General features: G+C 44.1%; 1 protein-coding gene across 3 annotated transcripts in view; it reads right to left on the bottom strand.

Moving 5' to 3' along the window:
- Window positions 1-21,744, bottom strand: part of cep55l (centrosomal protein 55 like) — a 45,555-nt gene that overhangs the window by 5,173 nt on the left and 18,638 nt on the right. For all 3 annotated transcript variants that reach the window (XM_060939531.1, XM_060939532.1, XM_060939533.1), the window contains 4 exons: window positions 12,369-12,580; window positions 11,971-12,243; window positions 1,188-1,232; window positions 180-330 (listed from right to left, as the gene is read on the bottom strand). In XM_060939531.1, coding sequence (XP_060795514.1) covers window positions 180-330; window positions 1,188-1,232; window positions 11,971-12,243; window positions 12,369-12,580 — 681 coding nt within the window. The remainder of the gene's footprint in view (window positions 1-179; window positions 331-1,187; window positions 1,233-11,970; window positions 12,244-12,368; window positions 12,581-21,744) is intronic.

The following is a 21,744-nucleotide window of genomic DNA, read 5'->3' as shown; positions in this document are numbered from 1 at the left end:
GGTGGCTTGAGAGGTCAGCGAGAGTAAATTTACTAACCATCAATGACCAACTGATAAAGCAGGTACAGGGAAGAACAAGGTCACCGTTTTTATAATAGAAGAACTTTGCCATTAGGGAAGAAAAAATGCAGATGTGAAGTGGACCTTTAAAAACATCTGGATATCTGGTGAGGCCCTACCTTCTGAATTGGCCTCTTTGTGCTGTTGTTGGAGTGTTTGCTTGGCTTGGTTTAACTGCTGCTCCAGCTCTGCAGTTCTGGCCAGAATCCCCTGAACATAGGCCTCTCTTTGCTGGTCATAAACAAGCCAGTGCTGATTTTTTTCCAGAGCCTTACACAAGGAGAAAGGGGGGGGGGGGGGGGGGGGGGGGGGGGGAAGGAAACATCAGTATGTAATGCTTTTGCCTTTAAAGGAACAGTCCACCGTACTTCCATAATGAAATATGCTCTTATCTGAATTGAGACGAGCTGCTCCGTACCTCTCCGAGCTTTGCGCGACCTCCCAGTCAGTCAGACGCGCTGTCACTCCTGTTAGCAATGTAGCTAGGCTCAGTATGGCCAATGGTATTTTTTGGGGCTGTAGTTAGATGCGACCAAACTCTTCCGCGTTTTTCCTGTTTACATAGGTTTATATGACCAGTGACATGAAACAAGTTCAGTTACAGAAATTGAAACGTAGCGATTTTCTATGCTATGGAAAGTCCGCACTATAATGACAGGCGTACTAACACCTTCGGCAGCGCATTGATATCTGAGCTCCGTATCAATGCGCTGCCGAAGCGCGCAGAAGGTGTTAGTACGCCTGTCATTATAGTGCGGACTTTCCATAGCATAGAAAATCGCTACGTTTCAATTTCTGTAACTGAACTTGTTTCATGTCACTGGTCATATAAACCTATGTAAACAGGAAAAACGCGGAAGAGTTTGGTCGCATCTAACTACAGCCCCAAAAAATACCATTGGCCATGCTGAGCCTAGCTACATTGCTAACAGGAGTGACAGCGCGTCTGACTGCGTCTGACTGACTGGGAGGTCGCGCAAAGCTCGGAGAGGTACGGAGCAGCTCGTCTCAATTCAGATAAGAGCATATTTCATTATGGAAGTACGGTGGACTGTTCCTTTAAGATGCTCAGCTATGCTGAAAAGCAACAGAAGAAAATCTGAGGGTCATGAGGTGTCTCCACTCACATCTCGCAGTTGCTCCTGGACCATGGCAACCTCACTTGAAGGAACCTATTAAAATACATCAATTATGTGATTCTTCAACTCATACACAAACCTACAACTGCATATTAAAACATTTTTATACCATGATGTTGAATACGCAAATCTAATGCCCAGTCTTAATGTACTGTACTTGCAACTTTTTAAATGGTCTCAACCACCACAAAAAGACACTCAATTATTCAATACTAATTAACCCTTTCATCACTGCATAATTTTTCCAGAAAGGGTTTCTTTACTACAATAAGACCAGAATGGTGGTATGCAGTGATGAAAGGGTTAATCTATCTAGACAGTGGTCCAGCCTGCAGAGGGAAATAGATAAACTTACGACACGAGGTCTGCTGGCTTCCAGTAAAGGTTAAACCATATTAACAGAAAGAGCAGTTATTTGCATCTGTTCAGTTTCTTCTCTTTTTAGCACTACGAGGTAAAAAAATATATATATTTACTTCCGTATTTTTGCCGATTGTTATTTATTCATTTGGCCAACACTCTTCTGCAAAGTGACTCACGCAAGCATAGAACACAGGAGTTAAGGGCTTTGTGGCTGTTGGACAGTCCTGGAATTTGAAGTCAAAACCTTCTTGGACACTGGGATCAACCAAGCATCTGTGCTAACCATTAAAATCAGATTAGAACATCTGTTGATTTGTACTGCGGATATCTGAGGGGGTGGGCAGCATGGTGGTTAGCACTCGTGTTTCAATTCAGTTTGTGTCTGCATGGGTTTCATCCCACAGTCCAAAGACATGTAGGTCACCTGGCTACTCTAAATTGCCCACAGGTATGAATGAGAGAGTGTGAATGGGTGTGTGTCTCTGTGTTAGTCCTGCAATTGATTGACAACCTGCTCGGGGTGTGTCCCGCCTCTCGGGATTGACTCCGGCCTCCCCTGCGACCCTGACGGATAAGCGGATAACGGATGTTATTTGATCCACATTCACTGGATATGAGCAATCGTGTACTCCGATTGGCTACTTTACTACTAGGCTATCAGCTCATATACAGTGAGTAGAGAAAAACAAAATGGCGGAGTGTGTTGCTGAACCAACCGAGGACGAAATAAAAACTACTTGAAAACAAACCCCACCAAAAAAAAAAGCTACAAAATGTGGAATGAAAAGTATTTTTCAAGAATTAACACATTTTTCACAAACTGCTACTGTCATTTCGCTGGTTTGTTTTAGCCTAGTAAACTAGACCCACCCACCTAGCGGCCAAAAATATTTTTGCCTAGCGAATGGGTCTAGCCTCACACCATATAAACAAAAACACCCCGGGCATCAAATCGTGCCCGCCAATCACAACGCAAGGTTTTTGTTTGGATTCTTTGGGCGGGCTTTTGCAGGAGTGACGACAAAGCTGCGCGACGCTGGAGAAAGCACAGCAGGAAAGATGGCTACGGGCTAGTGAACAGCGCGCGTTTGACTCCGCTTTGGAATCAGTTTTAGAAGAATTAGACTTGGAGTTTTCGTTGAAACATGAGCAGGAAGAGGCTCTCCGCTCATTCCTTTTCAAGAAGGACGTTTTCGCTGTTTTGCCGACCAGCTATGGCAAAAGTCTGATCTACCAGCTGGCTCCGCTCGTAGCCGAAAGGATGGGGCTAGTTTGTGCAGTACGAAGAATTAATAAACAGCTTTGAAACATTACTTTTTGATTGTTTCTTATTTTCCCGTTATTTTAAATTTAAGGGAAATTATTTCACCAAACACCACTAAATAAAAACTCTCAAAAACAGTTTAAGCAAACCCTTGAAAAACACTTGGAAAAAAAAATGTGCATGTGGTACAGACTCCAAACTTGTGGTCATTATCTCCAAACTTCTTAATATCTAGAACCTGTTTATTAATTAATACGCATTTTGAAAAATTATTTATTTCAAGGCCTCCCCCACTGCTTTCTGTCGCTCTGACTACGTCACAGTCACTGTTGCGCTGATTGGTCAGAGCGTTGGCCTATACGCACAGAGACCATTTGAAAGACAGCGGTTTGTTCCTCCTAACGCTTCGGAAATGTCTACGGATCGAGGCCAGAATAAATATTCACATTTAGACTGGCTTGCCAGGCTAGGTTTGTTTAAAATTGTTTTGTCGGACGTTTCGTATAAAGTTTTTATTTATCAAATTTGCAAAAAATAAAAATGCTCCGTTTCTCAAAATCCAGTGAATGTGCATAAAATGAAACAGTTATTCCACTCAATCTTGTCGTACATGGCTTATAGCTTACTCAGTGCTACGCGCCTCATCAGCTCATGTATGACTCGATTTCGTGGAATAACTGTTAAATAGAGGATGGATGGATGGATATTACTACTGAATTTTAGAAACTTTGCTTGACAAACAACAGACAAAGGCCAGGCAGGGGTGTGTGTTGCATGGACAAGTGTGAGCGTTTCTGGGAAAATACTACCATCTAGTGGAGTGAAGCCCTACAAACACCAGGTAGACTGGGGCCATTAGGGAGAGCATCGGGTTACAGAAAATACATCAACAGAATGGCCTAAAGTAGACTTTATTCAAATTCTGTGAGCTATACGTCATAAAAAAAAAACAAAAGCTTTTTGGAAATGATAAAAATCAAGATAAAATGAATCTGTGCAGACTAAGCAATACTCTGGTTATTCAAACGATCCTACAGAAACACATAAAAAGGTCATAAAAATAATTTTCCCAACACCCGATTATTTGTGTTTAGTGGACCGAAAGCTACTCAATTTGAATCACAGACTTCCAAATTTCATTTGGTTTTTAAATAGAACAATTAATGAATTTAGGGCCATGTGGCCCTAAATTCTCCGCTATTTTTTCCTGCTTCACCATGACCCAATTCAAGATATTACGTCATACATGACGTGGTGGGCTTTCCCCGTTCACATAAGGCATTGTGGGATACAAATTTGAAACAGGAGAGAAAAATGGAAGACGCAAGCGCGAGACTGAATCATGAAAGACCGACTACAGTAACGGAGAGCGAGAAAAAAAAAAAGTGTGTTATATACACGAAGGAAAGGAAACGCAGGATCAAACTAAAATATCGACGCTCAGCGAGCACCTCGGTGTGATCAGCTGTTCGTTTAGCGACAGAATGATGGAAGTCAGTGCACCATCAAAAACGTGTAGATTGCAGTAATGCAACACTGTGGATGCCAGCTGCCGTAAAACCCAAAAGAACCTGCGCATGCGCACACGGACTTCGACTGCGCGAAGCAAGCGATTTCATGCGCATTATTTGCTCAGGAATCGCCTCAAATTAAAAAGAACTTCCCAGCCACAGATTGGCCTGATATTTTGTGAGAGATTACAGAAATAAACATCTTACAATGACCACATTTCAGAGCGAACTAAATTTCACCGATTTTATGAAATCGAAAGGCCGTCCAGCTTTAATCAAACTGTTTCCTCTGAATAAATCTCTGGTTGCACGTTTTGTACAGATGCATATGAATTATATGAACTCTACAAAGTTGATGCGTACTAAGAATAGAAGAACTGTTTCATACACGCATCTCCCATAAAATCTGTATTTAATAAAAAGCAATGACTTCAAATGATGGGAAAAGGCGTGTTTAAAATTAGCATCTGCAACACTCGCACCTGCACAGTCCCTATTTGGTGTAAGTGGAATTTTGCTAATGTGCAACCTTAAACTGATGCCTGGTTTCATCAAACAAACATCGCAGCCTGTTCACCTGAGGACTGAGGTCTTCCCTGAATGACATGCTTTGAAACAACCGTCCATACGTGTTCTAACAGTAGGAATTAGCGATTCAGTCAGGAACAGTGCCCATTATAGACCTTATATGAATCTCAATTATATGGAAACAAGCGTTTTACTGGAAAATACACCACTCATTTTTCATCAGAGCAGGGCCATGTTAACCCTTGCCGAGGCCCTGGGCAGACACCCCCCCGAGGCCCCACCCCCGCCTATTGTCAACTGCGCTCAGCAAATTCACCCCCTCAAGGCCAATTTATGCTGACAACCCAGTCCTCGCAGATGGCGTCGCAGACAGCGTCTGCGTAGCCCCCCCCACCTTCGCAGACGCTCTGCGCGCACCTCCCAAAAATTGTGACCACCGCAGAAGCCTCACAGACAAGAGGGCTTTTAAAAACACGAGCGAAGATGGAGCAGCACGAAGAGCGGTTGATTAAGTACGTACATCTATACGACTCCAGTTCTAGTCATTATAAGTAACCAGAGGATAAACACTCCACTAACCACACCCACCAACTACTCCTAGCGACTTCGCGCCCCCTTGCGTTGTGGCGGTGAATAACATCGCGCACGCCTATACTCCCCGCTCAACAATAAATTACAACTGTCTGCGAAAAGCTATCTGCGAAAGCCTTGTCACAAGAGCACGCAGATGCCTTCAGATGTGCCTGTCTAACTAGGCACAGAAACTTAAATAATGCCAGTGGCACAATTAGAAATACTATTGAACGATAAAACTTTATATCCATCAACACCTATTTAATCGAGAAAAAGCAATGGTGAAATAGGCAATTGTATGGTGAAAAAAATCCATCAGACATCACGGTTAACAAGTCTGGTTAACTAAAGTTTAGCCTCAAGAAGCCTTTGAATGAGTGAGTCAAGAACATAACCTAGGCCTACAACAGTTTCTTTAGTATTCAGAACAAGAACATTCATTTGGTATATAACCGTTCGTTTTCATTTTGGAATCCAGGCGACTTTTTAACTTGTGAAAACAAAGAGCGATAACAAAGAAAAATATCTTGCTTCTCAGAAATAAATCTCAAAATGTTCGGCTATGTGAAACATTTCATCCTTTCACACATGTAATGTCCCAGACAGCAGTGGCACACAGCTTTGCGCATTCAGTTTGACAGCCATGGGTCAACTTACAAGGGCACTTTCCTACTTTTCTGGAACGTGAAGTCATTCATTAAATCATCGAACTCAAGCTAGCGTAGCGTCTGAAGACATGGTGGACAGTGATCATATTGACAATGACGGGTGATTTATGCGACGGGACAAGGTGGGCTTCCTTACGGGTGGCGAAATGCATCAAAAATGTTATATGATCAAAACTTCGGAAAATATCGTTTCATATTTTCCGATCTCGCTACCTCCGAGGCCCTGGGCAGCTGCCCATGAAGCCCATTAGGATAACGCGTCCTTGCATCAGAGCTCCATCCGGGAGATGGAGAACCAAAACAGTGACAAACTTCTATAGGTCAATCGGGAGGAAATCGATGAATTGTTTTGATAAATTTGGGTACATCGTTTGTGAATGTGTCTATATAATAAAAAGAAAATCATATGTTGGCTTGAAGGTATGACGCAGTGTTTCCCATACATTGTCGAGACTATGGTGGCCCGCAATAGTCTAAATTTGGAACGTGAAAAAATATTTCTGCCATACTGACGTCTCAGTCAGTCAGTCTCTTTTGTTTGCGTTACTTTTAATTACTTAAGTAGGCCCTACCGCAAATTCAGGCCTGTTTTGGTCTAGAAAAAAAAATTAACATGAATCTGTTTTGGAACCTACAGCAGTGCGCTGCACACCCTTGGAGGCTCCTCCACTTGCGCACGCATGCACATACACGGTGAAAGATGGTGCGTCTGTGTGCCACTCCAAAGCAGCCATAAATTAGATGAAAAGGATGTCACCTATGACTGACAGTGACTACGTTTACAGTTGTGCTCATAAGTTTACATACCCTGGCAGAATTTTTGCTTTCTTGGCCTTTTTTCAGAGAATATGAATGATAAACTTTTTTCCCCACTCATGGTTAGTGGTTGGTTGAAGCCATTTATTGATAAACAACTGTGTTTTCTATTTTTAAATCATAATGACAAAAAACATCCAAATGACCCTGATCAAAAGTTTACATACCCCAGTTTTTAATACCGTGTATTGCCCCCTCTAACATCAATGACAGCCTGAAGTCTTTTGTGGTAGTTGTGGATGAGGCTCTTTATTTTATTTTCTCAGATGGTAAAGCTGCCCATTCTTCTTGGCAAAAAGCCTCCAGTTCCTGTAAATTCCTGGGCTGTCTTGCATGAACTGCACGCTTGAGATCTCCCCAGAGTGGCTCAATGATATTGAGGTCAGGAGACTGAGATGGCCACTCCAGAACCTTCCCTTTGTTCTGCTGTAGCCAATGACGGGTCGACTTGGCCTTGTGTTTTGGATCGTTGTCATGTTGGAACGTCCGTACGTCCCGTGTGCAGCTTCCAGGCTGATGAGTGCAAATTTGCCTCCAGTATTTGCTGATAACGTGTTGCATTCATCTTTCCTTCAACTCTGGCCAAGTTTCCTGTGCCTTTGTAGCTCACACATCCCCAAAGCATCAGCGATCCACCTCCGTGCTTTACAGTAGGAATGGTGTTCCTTCCATCATAGGCCTTGTTGACACCTCTCCAAATGTAACGTTTATGGTTGTGGCCAAAAAGTTCAATTTTGGTCTCATCACTCCAAATTACCTTGTTCCAGAAGTTTTGACGCCTGTCTCTGTGCTGTTTGGTGTAAATTTTTGTTGGTCTACCTGACCGTGGTTTGGTTTTAACAGAGCCCCTGATTTTCCATTTGTTAATCACAGTTTGAACACTGCTGACTGGTATTATCAAGTCCGTGGATATCTTTTTGTATCCCTTTCCTGTTTTATACAGTTCAACTACCTTTTCCCGTAGATCCGTTGACAATTTGCTTTCTCCATGACTCAGAATCCAGAAACGTCAGTGGCTGGATGAAAGATGCAAGAGTCTGTCTGGATCCCAGAAACTCACTCAGCTTTTATGCGCACACACTGATTACAAGCAAACAGATCACAGGAGAGGACGTTACCTTTAGCAGCCATTCAAACCCATTTGTGTCAACTTCTGTGCATGTTATCAGGCCAAAATCACCAGGGTATGTGAACTTTTGATCAGGGTCATTTGGGTAGTTTCTGTTGTCATTATGATTTAAAAAGAGAAAACACAGTCGTATGACAATAAATGGCTTCACCCAACCACCAAGCATGAGTGGAAAAGATGTTTGTGTTATCATTCATATTCTCTGAAAAATTGTCAAAGAATCAGATTCTGCCAGGGTATGTAAACTTATGGCCCTTTTCCACTACCCTTTTTCAGCTCGCTTCAGCCCGACACGGCTCGCGTTTCGACTACCTCAGAGCAGCACGACTGAGCTCACTTCAGCCCTGCTTAGCACCCAAAACTCGCACGGTTTTGGAGTGGGGCTGAAGCGAGCCAAACCGAGCCGAGTGGGGCTGGGGGCGTGAGGAGACACTCCCCTGTGCACTGATTGGTGAGGAGGCGTGTCCTCACATGCCCCGCGAGCACGCTGGGATCTGTATACACCGTAAACCCGGAAGAAGAATTACAAGAATTATGAAGCCTTATGCGCCTCGCCTCATCTATACGTTCTTGCCAGTATCTGTCCGCGTTGTCGGTAACAAGCCACAGCACCAAGACCAGCAACACTAACGACTCCATGTCCTCCATGTTTATTGTTTACTATCCGGGTCGTGAGGCTACCGCTTAAAAGGTCACTGATGTCACTGTTTGCGCCGCCTAACGACATCACGTGACGTCCACCCACTTTCGCTAACTCCACCCAATGTGCCCACCCACTTCCAACCAGCACGGTTCAGCGCGGTTGTAGTCGAAATGCAACTCCAACAGCCCCACTCAGCACGGCACGGCTCAGCCCGACTCAGCCGCGTTGGTAGTGGAAAAGCAGCATTATGAGCACAACTGTACATGCACCCAAGTATCCTGGATATGTTCAGGATATTAAGTATCCCGGCTTTGCGTTTGCGCATGTAAACACCTTTTCCCAAAACCAGTATGCCGAATAAGCCCTTATCCCCATTTCTGAGAAATCAGGAAATACTAGGTGGAGTACTCTGAAAGAGACCGGGATACTGTAGCATGTAAACACCTTATCCTGATTTCTGACAATTGAATGCTATAACCAGTAACCAGAATATAAGTATTTATCATGTATTTATTCATATAAACACTATCCAGAATATGATCAAAACCCGGGATAAGCCTCATATTCGGTACACTGAAGTGCATGTAAACATAGTCAGTTACAGTGAGTTGAAGATTTACACCCCCCACCATAGTCTCCGAAAATTCTGTGGGAAACACTGAAGTTTATCTTCTTGTCTTGAAAAACTCACATCTTTCATACAAAATACATCACAGATCTGAGAGACATATTTAAATAATATTGGCTGGCGTTGAGTGGTATATCATATATTCCATTCAGCTAGCATGATACTGAACGCGTCGAAGACGAGTAGCTGAATGGAATATATCTGATATACCATGACAAAAAGCCAGCCAATATTATTTTTATTATTCATACACATTCCTTTCGGGTGTTCAATGTGTCCTCTTCTTTCAAAATCTTCCGTATTTAATAAAGCAAACGTGGTGGCCATGTTTGTCCACCAATTGTCACAGTCGCTCGCTAGTGCAAAAGTTTTACGTCTCCGACATATGACGTCATGTTGTCTTGACAACCATGCTCAACGCTCATTCTCCATTACGTAGAGTGACGTAATACACATAGGATAAGCGATACGCTAACAATATTGCATGCCATCAAACCAAATGAATGAAACCCACTAGAAGGGAATAGAACACATTTTTATTCCATCCAAAAAAACAAAAAAAGTGTCCTGTATGTATAACATCTCACTCCGATAACATCCCTCCCAGTGTTCTCACGGACAAGACGTGCATTGTCAAAATGGTGAACCGATCCAAAATTAAAATTCTTTTGATTAATTTGTGTATATTTTTTGTGGCTGTGTCCATATAATATAAAGAACATTACACAGTGGCACGAAGATCAAAGTTTATTTCCTCATGTTAGGGCTGGGCAATTTTACGATTACGAGGTTATTCACGATATAAAATCTCCTACGATTAGAAATTAGACACGTACGATATGCCTACGATAAGCCTACGCCTTCAATAAAACTACTTCATCCGAAGTTTTGACAGACACGTGAATAGCCAATCATAACTAAACAGTACCGTACGTAACCAATCAGTTGGGAAGAGAGCCACGTCATGTTAGGTTGCGTGCACACACACAAACACGTGTAGCAGCAACGCACAGCATGGCTGTGGTGAAGTTTGCAGGAGCGCGGCATTTCTCCAACAAAGCGTGAAACAAAGCGATCGTAAAAATGAGCGAGAAGCCGACTGACCGGAGTTCTGAACAGGAAAGTCAGAGCACTGCCCTGGAGGACATCGTTGAAAAGAAGGGCCAGAGATCTTCGGTTGTGTGGAGGTATTTTGGATATTTAAAATCGGACATACAACAAAGTGTTACACAAAACAAACACACTGACGTACAGGATTGCACTTTTTTTCTCCGTGCAGCATAAGGTTTACATGTCAATATGTCTTTGTTTATTTGAAAGCTGCTAGAATTTGCACAAATGATTAACAATGGTATATAGTTTTTATTTTTCAGTTTCAGTTTATTCATTTGAATAAAAAGAACAAAAGAATGTGCATCCAGTTTGTTTTGGTTCTGTGAAACTTGAAGGCTTGTTAAGCTATTTTTGTTAATTAGGAAGGAACTACTAATTTGTAATGTTCATATTTTGAGCAGAAAATTAAAGAAAATACAAAAATGGTGATTTGATTTATATCGTGATATATATCGTTATCGAAAATTTTGAAAAAATATATCGTGATATAATTTCTCATATCGCCCAGCCCTACCTCATGTTGAAAAATATTTTCATGCTTTCACTTCACTCGCTCGTGAAATATACATTCACCACTCGAAGATAAACTTCATATCTTTGTGCAACTGTATAATATCCTCTATAAATTAAACCCTCCATCTTCAGTAAGTGTTTACTGGTCAGAGCCCAGGTGGATCCTGAGCCTATTCCTAGAACCCTGGAAGCACGACTGGAACGAACACACACACACACTTAGCACAGCTAATCCATCTACTGGGCTGGTTTTCAGAGATGAGAGGAAACCAGAGAATACAAAGAAAACCAAAAAGTGGACACATGGAGAGAAACTCCACACAGAGCAACCTGAGCGCAGGATCGAACCTGGGATCCTGGATCAGCGAGCCTGTGCCCTTTCCATACGAACATGATGTGATTAGTATGAATAAAGTGAACAGGAGTTCTGACCTTAATTAAAAAAAAAAAAAAAAAGTCTTTAACTGAAGTTATACTGAAACAGTGGAATAGTTTCCATACTGGATCAAAAACACTGAAGTCGCACAACTAACTAATAATCATGTCTTCTAACTACGAACGCATCTCTAATACACAAGTCTTTGCTCACTCGTGTAGCACGTACGTACCTGTTCAGGAGAATTGTACTAAACTGTTTGGCGTTTCCTTATGAAAAGGATAGTGACTTGGCCGTTATTCTTGCTGTACTAACTCCTCTCAAAGTTTTAGCTTTTGTACTAGCAGGGGATTTGATGGAGATGATGCAAGTCACTTTGGAGATGGGTGTATGCCAAATGATGTAAATAAGTTCCTTTATACTCATATATTAAAATAAATAAATACCCTGCATATCGGTTCTAACCATGTATGTACCCAGAACAACTTTAAGATTATGAAAAGATTTAAAGCTACTTCAATAACGTATCTGATATGATGCATGAAATATTCCTGCAACACAGAAAGAAATTATACTAGATTTCTCTCTCCCCCCCCTTTTCTTTTTTAGATCAGAAGGATATGGGGTTAGACAGAAAGTCACCGACCTGCATGTCAGTACTGCATTTTTCAAGTGTTTGGCACTTCTCGGTGACAGCCAGCAATTTGTTTTTCAGGTCCTCGGTCTCCTGTGAAAGGTTTTGAAAGAGTTTCTCTCTCTGTTCTGCCTCCTGCCTTTTCTGATCCAGCTGGTTCTGCAGCGAGGCCACCACCTCTCCACCTTCAGCCCGCAGCTGTTGCTTCATGATGGAGAGCTCCTGTTCTTTAGCCAGCAGCTGCTGGGTGTTTCTCTCCCTCAGCGTCTCCAGTGACAGAATTCTCTGTGGTGCCAAAAAACACACATTCAGTTGTGTTAGAAAAAGAATGGCTGGTTAAGTTGACGTTCCTCAACTCGTAAGGGCTGCATCGTTCATTGTCTGTCTTCTACAGACGGAAAGAGACTCACCTCCAACAGCTTGGATTTATCTGAATCAGGAGGTGCAGGATGATGCCTTCCCTGTCGTTTTGACATTTCATCCAAAGTCTTCTTCAACTGGGCATTTTCCTTTTTCAGTTTCTCAAGCGCCGCTTCCAAGGCCTTGGAGCCACCGCTTTTAAATCCTAGTTTACTTGCCAATGTTTCCTTGGGTCCCTTAGATGCCATCACTGAATTGCTCCCTGGAAAACAACCAAGTATTTACTATTTTAGACAGCCAGCCAGCCAACTTTATTCATTCTAGAGGGAAATTCACCTGTTACAGCAGCACAGAGTTAGACATATACAAAAAGTAATTTAACATTGGATATGAATTAATAGTATTAATTTAACTGACAAGGGCGGCACGGTGGTGTAGTGGTTAGCGCTGTCGCCTCACAGCAAGAAGGTCCTGGGTTCGAGCCCCGTGGCCAGCGAGAGCCTTTCTGTGCGGAGTTTGCATGTCCTCCCTGTGTCCGCGTGGGTTTCCTCCGGGTGCTCCGGTTTCCCCCACAGTCCAAAGACATGCAGGTTAGGTTAACTGGTGACTCTAAATTGAGCGTAGGTGTGAATGTGAATGGTTGTCTATGTGTCAGCCCTGTGATGACCTGGTGACTTGTCCAGGGTGTACCCCGCCTTTCACCCGTAGTCAGCTGGGATAGGCTCCAGCTTGCCTGCGACCCTGTAGAACAGGATAAAGCGGCTAGAGATGAGAGGAGATGAGAATTTAACTGACACAGAACTTCTGTCTCCCTGCGCCCTTTCTACCTCCCCAGGGAATTCCCTCAGCTTTTCTTCATTTTGGTTGATATCCACCCCAGAGCAAAAACTGTAAATCCTATCGCTCAGGTAGACACATTGTGTGAATCAGGACAAGTGTGGCTACTACTTTTGAGAAAATTGTGTGTGGAGTGAAAATTGGGGCTGAAAACACAGTTTAAATGAGAAAGTTTGAGCTATTTTTCCAAGCTCTCTACACTCTAACTTAACGAGCTCCACTGGTGTGTAACGCAATAGACGCCCATTATAAAGCAGAATTTCTCAGGCTTTATGAGGGGGAGGAGGGGTGGAGACGCGGGGGGTGGGAGTGTTTCTTTTCAAAATATGGCTTGCGGGCAGGGCCGTAACCAGGATTTTTCAAATACCGAGGTCAAACATTGCGATACATCTTATTTGCCAAAAAAAAGTCCTAATATGGTGACTTTTCATACATTTTGGAAAGTCAAAATCACAAGCCCAACAAGATGAACATGTAGGTGAACATGTTTATTTTAACAATTTCAAAACTGCACGATCACAAAAGTATTTTGTGTGCGTGAGTGAGTGTGGGTGAGTGAGCAAGAATGAGAGTGTGAGTGAGTTAGTGTGAGTGAGAATGAGTGAGAGAGTGAGTGTGTTAGTGTGAGTGAGTGAGAATGAGAGTGTGAGTGAGTGAGAATGAGAGAGTGAGCAAGTTAGTGTGAGCGAGTTAGTGAGTGAGAATGAGAGTGTGAGTGAGTTAGTGTGAGTGAGATAGTGTGAGTGAGTGAGAATGAGAGAGTGTGAGTGAGTTAGTGTGAGTGAGTGAGAATGAGAGAGTGTGAGTGAGTGAGTGAGTGAGTGAGTGAGTGAGTGAGTGAGTGAGTGAGTGAGTGAGTGAGAATGAGTGAGAGAGAGTGTGAGTGAGTTAGTGGGAGTGAGAGAATGAGAGTGGGAGTGAGAATGAGTGAGTGTGAGTGAGTGAGAATGAGAGTGTGAGTGAGTGAGAATGAGTGAGAGAGTGTGTGAGTGAGTTAGTGAGTGAGTGAGAATGAGAGAGTGTGAGTGAGTTAGTGTGAGTGAGAATGAGTGAGAGAGAATGAGAGTGTGAGTGAGTTAGTGTGAGTGAGAATGAGTGAGAGAGTGAGTGTGTGAGTGAGTTAGTGAGAATGAGAGAGTGTGAGTGAGTTAGTGTGAGTGAGAGTGAGTTAGTGTGAGTGAGTGAGAATGAGAGTGTGAGTGAGTTAGTGTGAGTGAGAATGAGTGAGAGAGAGAGTGAGTGTGTGAGTGAGTGAGAATGAGAGAGTGTGAGTGAGTTAGTGTGAGTGAGAATGAGTGAGAGAGAATGAGTGTGAGTGAGTGAGAATGAGTGAGAGAGTGAGTGTGTGAGTGAGTTAGTGCAGAATGAGAGTGTGAGTGAGTTAGTGTGAGTGAGAGTGAGTTAGTGTGAGTGAGTGAGAATGAGAGTGTGAGTGAGTGAGAATGAGTGAGAGAGTGTGTGAGTGAGTTAGTGTGAGTGAGTGAGAATGAGTGAGAGAGAGTGAGTGAGAATGAGAGAGTGTGAGTGAGTTAGTGTGAGTGAGAATGAGAGTGTGAGTGAGTGAGAAATGAGTGAGAGAGTGTGTGAGTGAGTTAGTGTGAGTGAGTGAGAGAGAGTGAGTGAGAATGAGAGAGTGTGAGTGAGTTAGTGTGAGTGAGAATGAGAGTGTGAGTGAGTGAGTGTGAGTGAGATGAGTGAGACGAGAGTGTGTGAGTGAGTTCGTGAGTGAGTGAGAATGAGAGTGTGAGTGAGTGAGAATGAGTGAGAGAGTGTGAGAGTGAGTTACTTGTGAGTGAGTGAGAATGAGAGAGTGTGAGTGAGTTAGTGCGAGTGAGAATGAGTGAGAGAGAATGAGAGTGTGAGTGAGTTAGTGTGAGTGAGTGAGAATGAGAGAGAGAGAGTGAGTGTGTGAGTGAGTTAGTGTGAGTGAGTGAGAATGAGAGAGTGTGAGTGAGTTAGTGTGAGTGAGAATGAGTGAGAGAGAGAGTGTGAGTGAGTAGTGTGAGTGAGAGAGAGAGTGTGAGTGAGTGAGTGTGAGTGAGAGAGAGAGTGTGTGAGTGAGTTAGTGTGAGTGAGTGAGAATGAGAGTGTGAGTGAGTTAGTGTGAGTGAGAATGAGTGAGAGAGAATGAGAGTGTGAGTGAGTTAGTGAGAATGAGAGAGTGTGAGTGAGTTAGTGTGAGTGAGAGAGTGTGTGAGTGAGTTAGTGAGAATGAGAGTGTGAGTGAGTTAGTGTGAGTGAGAGAGAGAGTGTGAGTGAGTGAGTGTGAGTGAGAGAGAGAGTGTGTGAGTGAGTTAGTGTGAGTGAGTGAGAATGAGAGTGTGAGTGAGTTAGTGTGAGTGAGAATGAGTGAGAGAGAATGAGAGTGTGAGTGAGTTAGTGAGAATGAGAGAGTGTGAGTGAGTTAGTGTGAGTGAGAGAGTGTGTGAGTGAGTTAGTGAGAATGAGAGTGTGAGTGAGTTAGTGTGAGTGAGAGTGAGTTAGTGTGAGTGAGTGAGAATGAGAGTGTGAGTGAGTTAGTGTGAGTGAGAGAGAGAGTGTGTGTGAGTGAGTTAGTGTGAGTGAGTGAGAATGAGAGTGTGAGTGAGTGAGAATGAGTGAGAGAGTGTGTGAGTGAGTTAGTGTGAGTGAGTGAGAATGAGTGAGAGAGAGTGAGTGAGAATGAGAGAGTGTGAGTGAGTTAGTGTGAGTGAGAATGAGAGTGTGAGTGAGTGAGTGTGAGTGAGAATGAGTGAGAGAGAGTGTGTGAGTGAGTTAGTGTGAGTGAGTGAGAATGAGTGAGAGAGTGTGTGAGTGAGTTAGTGTGAGTGAGTGAGAATGAGAGAGTGTGAGTGAGTTAGTGCGAGTGAGAATGAGTGAGAGAGAATGAGAGTGTGAGTGAGTTAGTGTGAGTGAGTGAGAATGAGTGAGAGAGAGTGAGTGTGTGAGTGAGTTAGTGTGAGTGAGTGAGAATGAGAGAGTGTGAGTGAGTTAGTGTGAGTGAGAATGAGTGAGAGAGAGAGTGAGTTAGTGTGAGTGAGAGAGAGAGTGTGAGTGAGTGAGTGTGAGTGAGAATGAGTGAGAGAGAGAGTGAGTGTGTGAGTGAGTTAGTGTGAGTGAGAATGAGTGAGAGAGAGAGTGAGTGTGTGAGTGAGTTAGTGTGAGTGAGAATGAGTGAGAGAGAATGAGAGTGTGAGTGAGTTAGTGTGAGTGAGTGAGAATGAGTGAGAGAGAGTGAGTGTGTGAGTGAGTTAGTGTGAGTGAGTGAGAATGAGAGAGTGTGAGTGAGTTAGTGTGAGTGAGAATGAGTGAGAGAGAGTGTGAGTGAGTTAGTGTGAGTGAGAGTGTGAGTGAGTGAGTGTGAGTGAGAATGAGTGAGAGAGAGAGTGTGTGAGTGAGTTAGTGTGAGTGAGTGAGAATGAGAGTGTGAGTGAGTGAGAGAGTGTGTGAGTGAGTTAGTGTGAGTGAGTGAGAATGAGAGAGTGTGAGTGAGTTAGTGTGAGTGAGAATGAGTGAGAGAGAATGAGAGTGTGAGTGAGTTAGTGAGAATGAGAGAGTGTGAGTGAGTTAGTGTGAGTGAGAATGAGTGAGAGAGTGAGTGTGTGAGTGAGTTAGTGAGAATGAGAGAGTGTGAGTGAGTTAGTGTGAGTGAGAGTGAGTTAGTGTGAGTGAGTGAGAATGAGAGTGTGAGTGAGAATGAGTGAGAGAGAGAGTGAGTGTGTGAGTGAGTTAGTGTGAGTGAGTGAGTGAGTGAGAGAGAGAGTGAGTGTGTGAGTGAGTTAGTGTGAGTGAGAATGAGTGAGAGAGAATGAGAGTGTGAGTGAGTTAGTGTGAGTGAGTGAGAATGAGTGAGAGAGAGTGAGTGTGTGTGTGAGTGAGTGTGTGAGTGAGAATGAGAGTGTGAGTCAGTTAGTGTGAGTGAGAATGAGTGAGAGAGTGAGTGAGTGTGTGAGAATGAGAGTGTGAGTGAGTTAGTGTGAGTGAGAGTGAGTTAGTGTGAGTGAGTGAGAATGAGTGTGAGTGAGAATGAGTGAGAGAGAGAGTGAGTGTGTGAGTGAGTGAGTTAGTGTGAGTGAGTGAGTATGAGAGTGAGTGAGAATGAGAGTGTGAGTGAGAGTGTGTGAGTTAGTGTGAGAATGAGAGTGTGAGTGAGTTAGTGTGAGTGAGAATGAGAGTGTGAGTGAGTATGAGAGTGTGAGTGAGTTAGTGTGAGTGAGTGAGAATGAGAGTGTGAGAGTGAGTTAGTGTGAGTGAGAATGAGAGTGTGAGTGAGTGAGAATGAGTGAGAGAGAGAGAGTGTGAGTGAGTTAGTGAGTGAGAATGAGAGTGTGAGTGAGTGAGAATGAGTGAGAGAGAATGAGAGTGTGAGTGAGTGAGTGTGAGTGAGAATGAGTGAGAGAGAGAGTGTGTGAGTGAGTTAGTGTGGAGTGAGAGAATGAGAGTGTGAGTGAGAATGAGTGAGAGAGAGTGAGTGTGAGTGAGTTAGTGTGAGTGAGTGAGAATGAGAGTGTGAGTGAGTGAGAATGAGTGAGTGAGTTAGTGAGTGAGTGAGAATGAGAGAGTGTGAGTGAGTTAGTGTGAGTGAGAATGAGTGAGAGAGAATGAGAGTGTGAGTGAGTTAGTGTGAGTGAGAATGAGTGAGAGAGTGAGTGTGTGAGTGAGTTAGTGAGAATGAGAGAGTGTGAGTGAGTTAGTGTGAGTGAGAGTGAGTTAGTGTGAGTGAGTGAGAATGAGAGAGTGTGAGTGAGAATGAGTGAGAGAGAATGAGAGTGTGAGTGAGTTAGTGTGAGTGAGAATGAGTGAGAGAGTGAGTGTGTGAGTGAGTTAGTGAGAATGAGAGTGTGAGTGAGTTAGTGTGAGTGAGAGTGAGTGAGAGAGTGAGTGTGTGAGTGAGTTAGTGAGAATGAGTGAGAGAGAATGAGAGTGTGAGTGAGTTAGTGAGTGAGAATGAGTGAGAGAGTGAGTGTGTGAGTGAGTTAGTGAGAATGAGAGTGTGAGTGAGTTAGTGTGAGTGAGAATGAGTGAGAGAGTGAGTGTGTGAGTGAGTTAGTGAGAATGAGAGAGTGTGAGTGAGTTAGTGTGAGTGAGAGTGAGTTAGTGTGAGTGAGTGAGAGTGAGTTAGTGTGAGTGAGTGAGAATGAGAGTGTGAGTGAGTTAGTGTGAGTGAGAATGAGAGTGTGTGAGAGAGTGTGTGTGAGTTAGTGTGAGTGAGTGAGAATGAGTGAGAGAGTGTGTGAGTGAGTTAGTGTGAGTGAGTGAGAATGAGTGAGAGAGAGTGAGTGTGTGAGTGAGTTAGTGTGAGTGAGTGAGAATGAGAGTGTGAGTGAGTTAGTGTGAGTGAGAATGAGTGAGAGAGTGAGTGTGTGAGTGAGTTAGTGTGAGTGAGAGAGTGTGAGTGAGTTAGTGTGAGTGAGAATGAGTGAGAGAGAATGAGAGTGTGAGTGAGTGAGTGAGAGAGAGAGTGTCTGAGTGAGTTAGTGTGAGTGAGAGAATGAGAGTGTGAGTGAGAATGAGTGAGAGAGAGTGAGTGTGAGTGAGTTAGTGTGAGTGAGTGAGAATGAGAGTGTGAGTGAGTTAGTGTGAGTGAGTGAGAATGAGAGTGTGAGTGAGTTAGTGTGAGTGAGAGAGTGAGTGTGTGAGTGAGTTAGTGTGAGTGAGTGAGAATGAGTGAGAGAGAGAGTGTGAGTGAGTTAGTGTGAGTGAGTGAGTGAGTATGAGAGTGTGAGTGAGTGAGTGAGTGAGTGAGTGAGTGAGTGTGAGTGAGAATGAGTGAGAGAGAGAGTGAGTGTGAGTGAGTGAGAATGAGAGTGTGAGTGAGTGAGTGTGAGTGAGTGAGAATGAGAGTGTGAGTGAGAGTGTGTGAGTTAGTGTGAGAATGAGAGTGTGAGTGAGTTAGTGTGAGTGAGAATGAGAGTGTGAGTGAGTTAGTGTGAGTGAGAATGAGAGTGTGAGTGAGTTAGTGTGAGTGAGAATGAGAGTGTGAGTGAGTATGAGAGTGTGAGTGAGTTAGTGTGAGTGAGAGAGAGAGTGTGTGTGTGAGTGAGTTAGTGTGAGTGAGTATGAGAGTGTGAGTGAGTGAGAGTGAGTGTGAGTGAGTTAGTGTGAGTGAGAGTGAGTTAGTGTGAGTGAGTGAGAATGAGAGTGTGAGTGAGTTAGTGTGAGTGAGTGAGAATGAGAGTGTGAGTGAGTTAGTGTGAGTGAGAGAGTGAGTGTGTGAGTGAGTTAGTGTGAGTGAGTGAGAATGAGTGAGAGAGAGAGTGTGAGTGAGTTAGTGTGAGTGAGTGAGTGAGTATGAGAGTGTGAGTGAGTGAGTGAGTGAGTGAGTGTGAGTGAGAATGAGTGAGAGAGAGAGTGAGTGTGAGTGAGTGAGAATGAGAGTGTGAGTGAGTGAGTGTGAGTGAGTGAGAATGAGAGTGTGAGTGAGAGTGTGTGAGTTAGTGTGAGAATGAGAGTGTGAGTGAGTTAGTGTGAGTGAGAATGAGAGTGTGAGTGAGTTAGTGTGAGTGAGAATGAGAGTGTGAGTGAGTTAGTGTGAGTGAGAATGAGAGTGTGAGTGAGTATGAGAGTGTGAGTGAGTTAGTGTGAGTGAGAGAGAGAGTGTGTGTGTGAGTGAGTTAGTGTGAGTGAGTATGAGAGTGTGAGTGAGTGAGAGTGAGTGTGAGTGAGTTAGTGTGAGTGAGTGAGTGAGAATGAGAGTGTGAGTGAGTTAGTGTGAGTGAGAATGAGTGAGAGAGTGAGTGTGTGAGTGAGTGAGAATGAGAGAGTGTGAGTGAGTTAGTGTGAGTGAGAATGAGTGAGAGAGTGAGTGTGTGAGTTAGTGTGAGTGAGTGAGAAAGAGAGTGTGAGTGAGTTAGTGTGAGTGAGAATGAGAGTGTGAGTGAGTTAGTGTGAGTGAGAGAGTGAGTGTGTGAGTGAGTTAGTGAGAATGAGAGTGTGAGTGAGTTAGTGTGAGTGAGAGAGAGAGTGAGTGTGTGAGTGAGTTAGTGTGAGTGAGAATGAGTGAGAGAGTGTGAGTGAGTTAGTGTGAGTGAGTGAGTATGAGAGTGTGAGTGAGTGAGTGTGAGTGAGAATGAGTGAGAGAGAGAGAGTGAGTGAGAATGAGAGTGTGAGAGAGAGTGTGTGAGTTAGTGTGAGAATGAGAGTGTGAGTGAGAATGAGAGTGTGAGTGAGAGTGTGTGAGTTAGTGTGAGAATGAGTGTGAGTGAGTTAGTGTGAGTGAGAATGAGAGTGTGAGTGAGTTAGTGTGAGTGAGAATGAGAGTGAGTGAGTTAGTGTGAGTGAGAATGAGAGTGTGAGTGAGTATGAGAGTGTGAGTGAGTTAGTGTGAGTGAGAGAGAGAGTGTGTGTGTGAGTGAGTTAGTGTGAGTGAGTGAGAATGAGAGTGTGAGTGAGTGAGTGAGTGTGAGTGAGAGTGAGTGAGTTAGTGTGAGTGAGTTAGTGTGAGTGAGTTAGTGTGAGTGAGAGTGAGTTAGTGTGAGAGAGTGTGACAACGCAATCTAGCCGAGCCTGAATGGACTTCAATTGCTTTTTTAAAAAAATGTATGCCCTTTTCAATAGCAAAATACTAGACGGTTATTGGACAAAACCGACTAAAACGCTACATTCGGAGACTGAGCCTCACTGGAGATGGGAGTCAATAATGGCCCGGTCACACCGCCCGAACTTTGCTGGAGCGTTCCTTGAACGGTAGGGAGGGGGGGCCGAAGTTCGACAACGCTCGTCACCGCGGCACAAAATGGGGAAAAAAAAAAAATCGAAAGCACGGGCGTTGGCTTAGCGGTGCACCACTGAAGCCGGCGTTGCTTTAGCGTTGGTTTAGCGGCGTTCTGCGCATGCGGGCTTTGGCTCGGCGGGGGTATAAAGTTGGTTTAGCACCAATCATAGCAAGTCTCCCAGCATCCATGGTGATACAGTTTTACTGTAACTTTGAGCAAATTCGATATAGATGAGGTCTGAACTCAACGGCAGCTCGATTCCAGATGAGCTCCTGGTCCATTTCTCCCCGTATTTATAGCCAAATTCTATACCAACGCCAAACCAAAGTTCATCGCCGCCATGGATAGCTGCTTCAACGCCCGACACCGTTCCAGCAACCCCGTGTCCGCTCGTAAAACGCTTACAACCGCTCCACCGAGGTTTGTGCAACGTTTAATCGCCGCCCGATCAACGCTGGCGAAGCAGCGGTGGTCCAGCGTTCAAGATTTCTGCGTTGGCCTAGCGGACCCAAGCGGCCACGAACTTGCGTCTAGCGGTGCCAAACTTTGACTGGGCGCTGGTGGAGCGGAAAACTGCCCCCTCCTCACCGCTCGCAATATTTTGTGCAGCTCAAAACTTTCGGAGCGGTAGGAGGGCCCCTCCAGAAACATCAGCGGTGGCCGAGTGTATACGGCGTTGCTTTAACGGGGGCCAACTTTTGTTAAACGGTGGTGAACGGTTACGAGCGGTGATGAATTTTTTCCCCGCTCCAGGAACGCTCCAGCAAAGTTCGGGCGGTGTGACCGGCGAGGGGCGGGACAAGACTTCCCGAGAGGAGGCTCATCTCCAGCTGCTGATTGGAGGAGGAGCTGTGAACGCGGCTGGGCTGCTCATAATTGACAGAAAGCAGTCAGA

The sequence above is a fragment of the Neoarius graeffei genome, chromosome 14 (genome assembly GCF_027579695.1).
Source record: "Neoarius graeffei isolate fNeoGra1 chromosome 14, fNeoGra1.pri, whole genome shotgun sequence".
In the NCBI taxonomy this organism is placed as follows: domain Eukaryota; kingdom Metazoa; phylum Chordata; class Actinopteri; order Siluriformes; family Ariidae; genus Neoarius; species Neoarius graeffei.
This window is presented reverse-complemented; position numbering and strand designations above follow the sequence as displayed.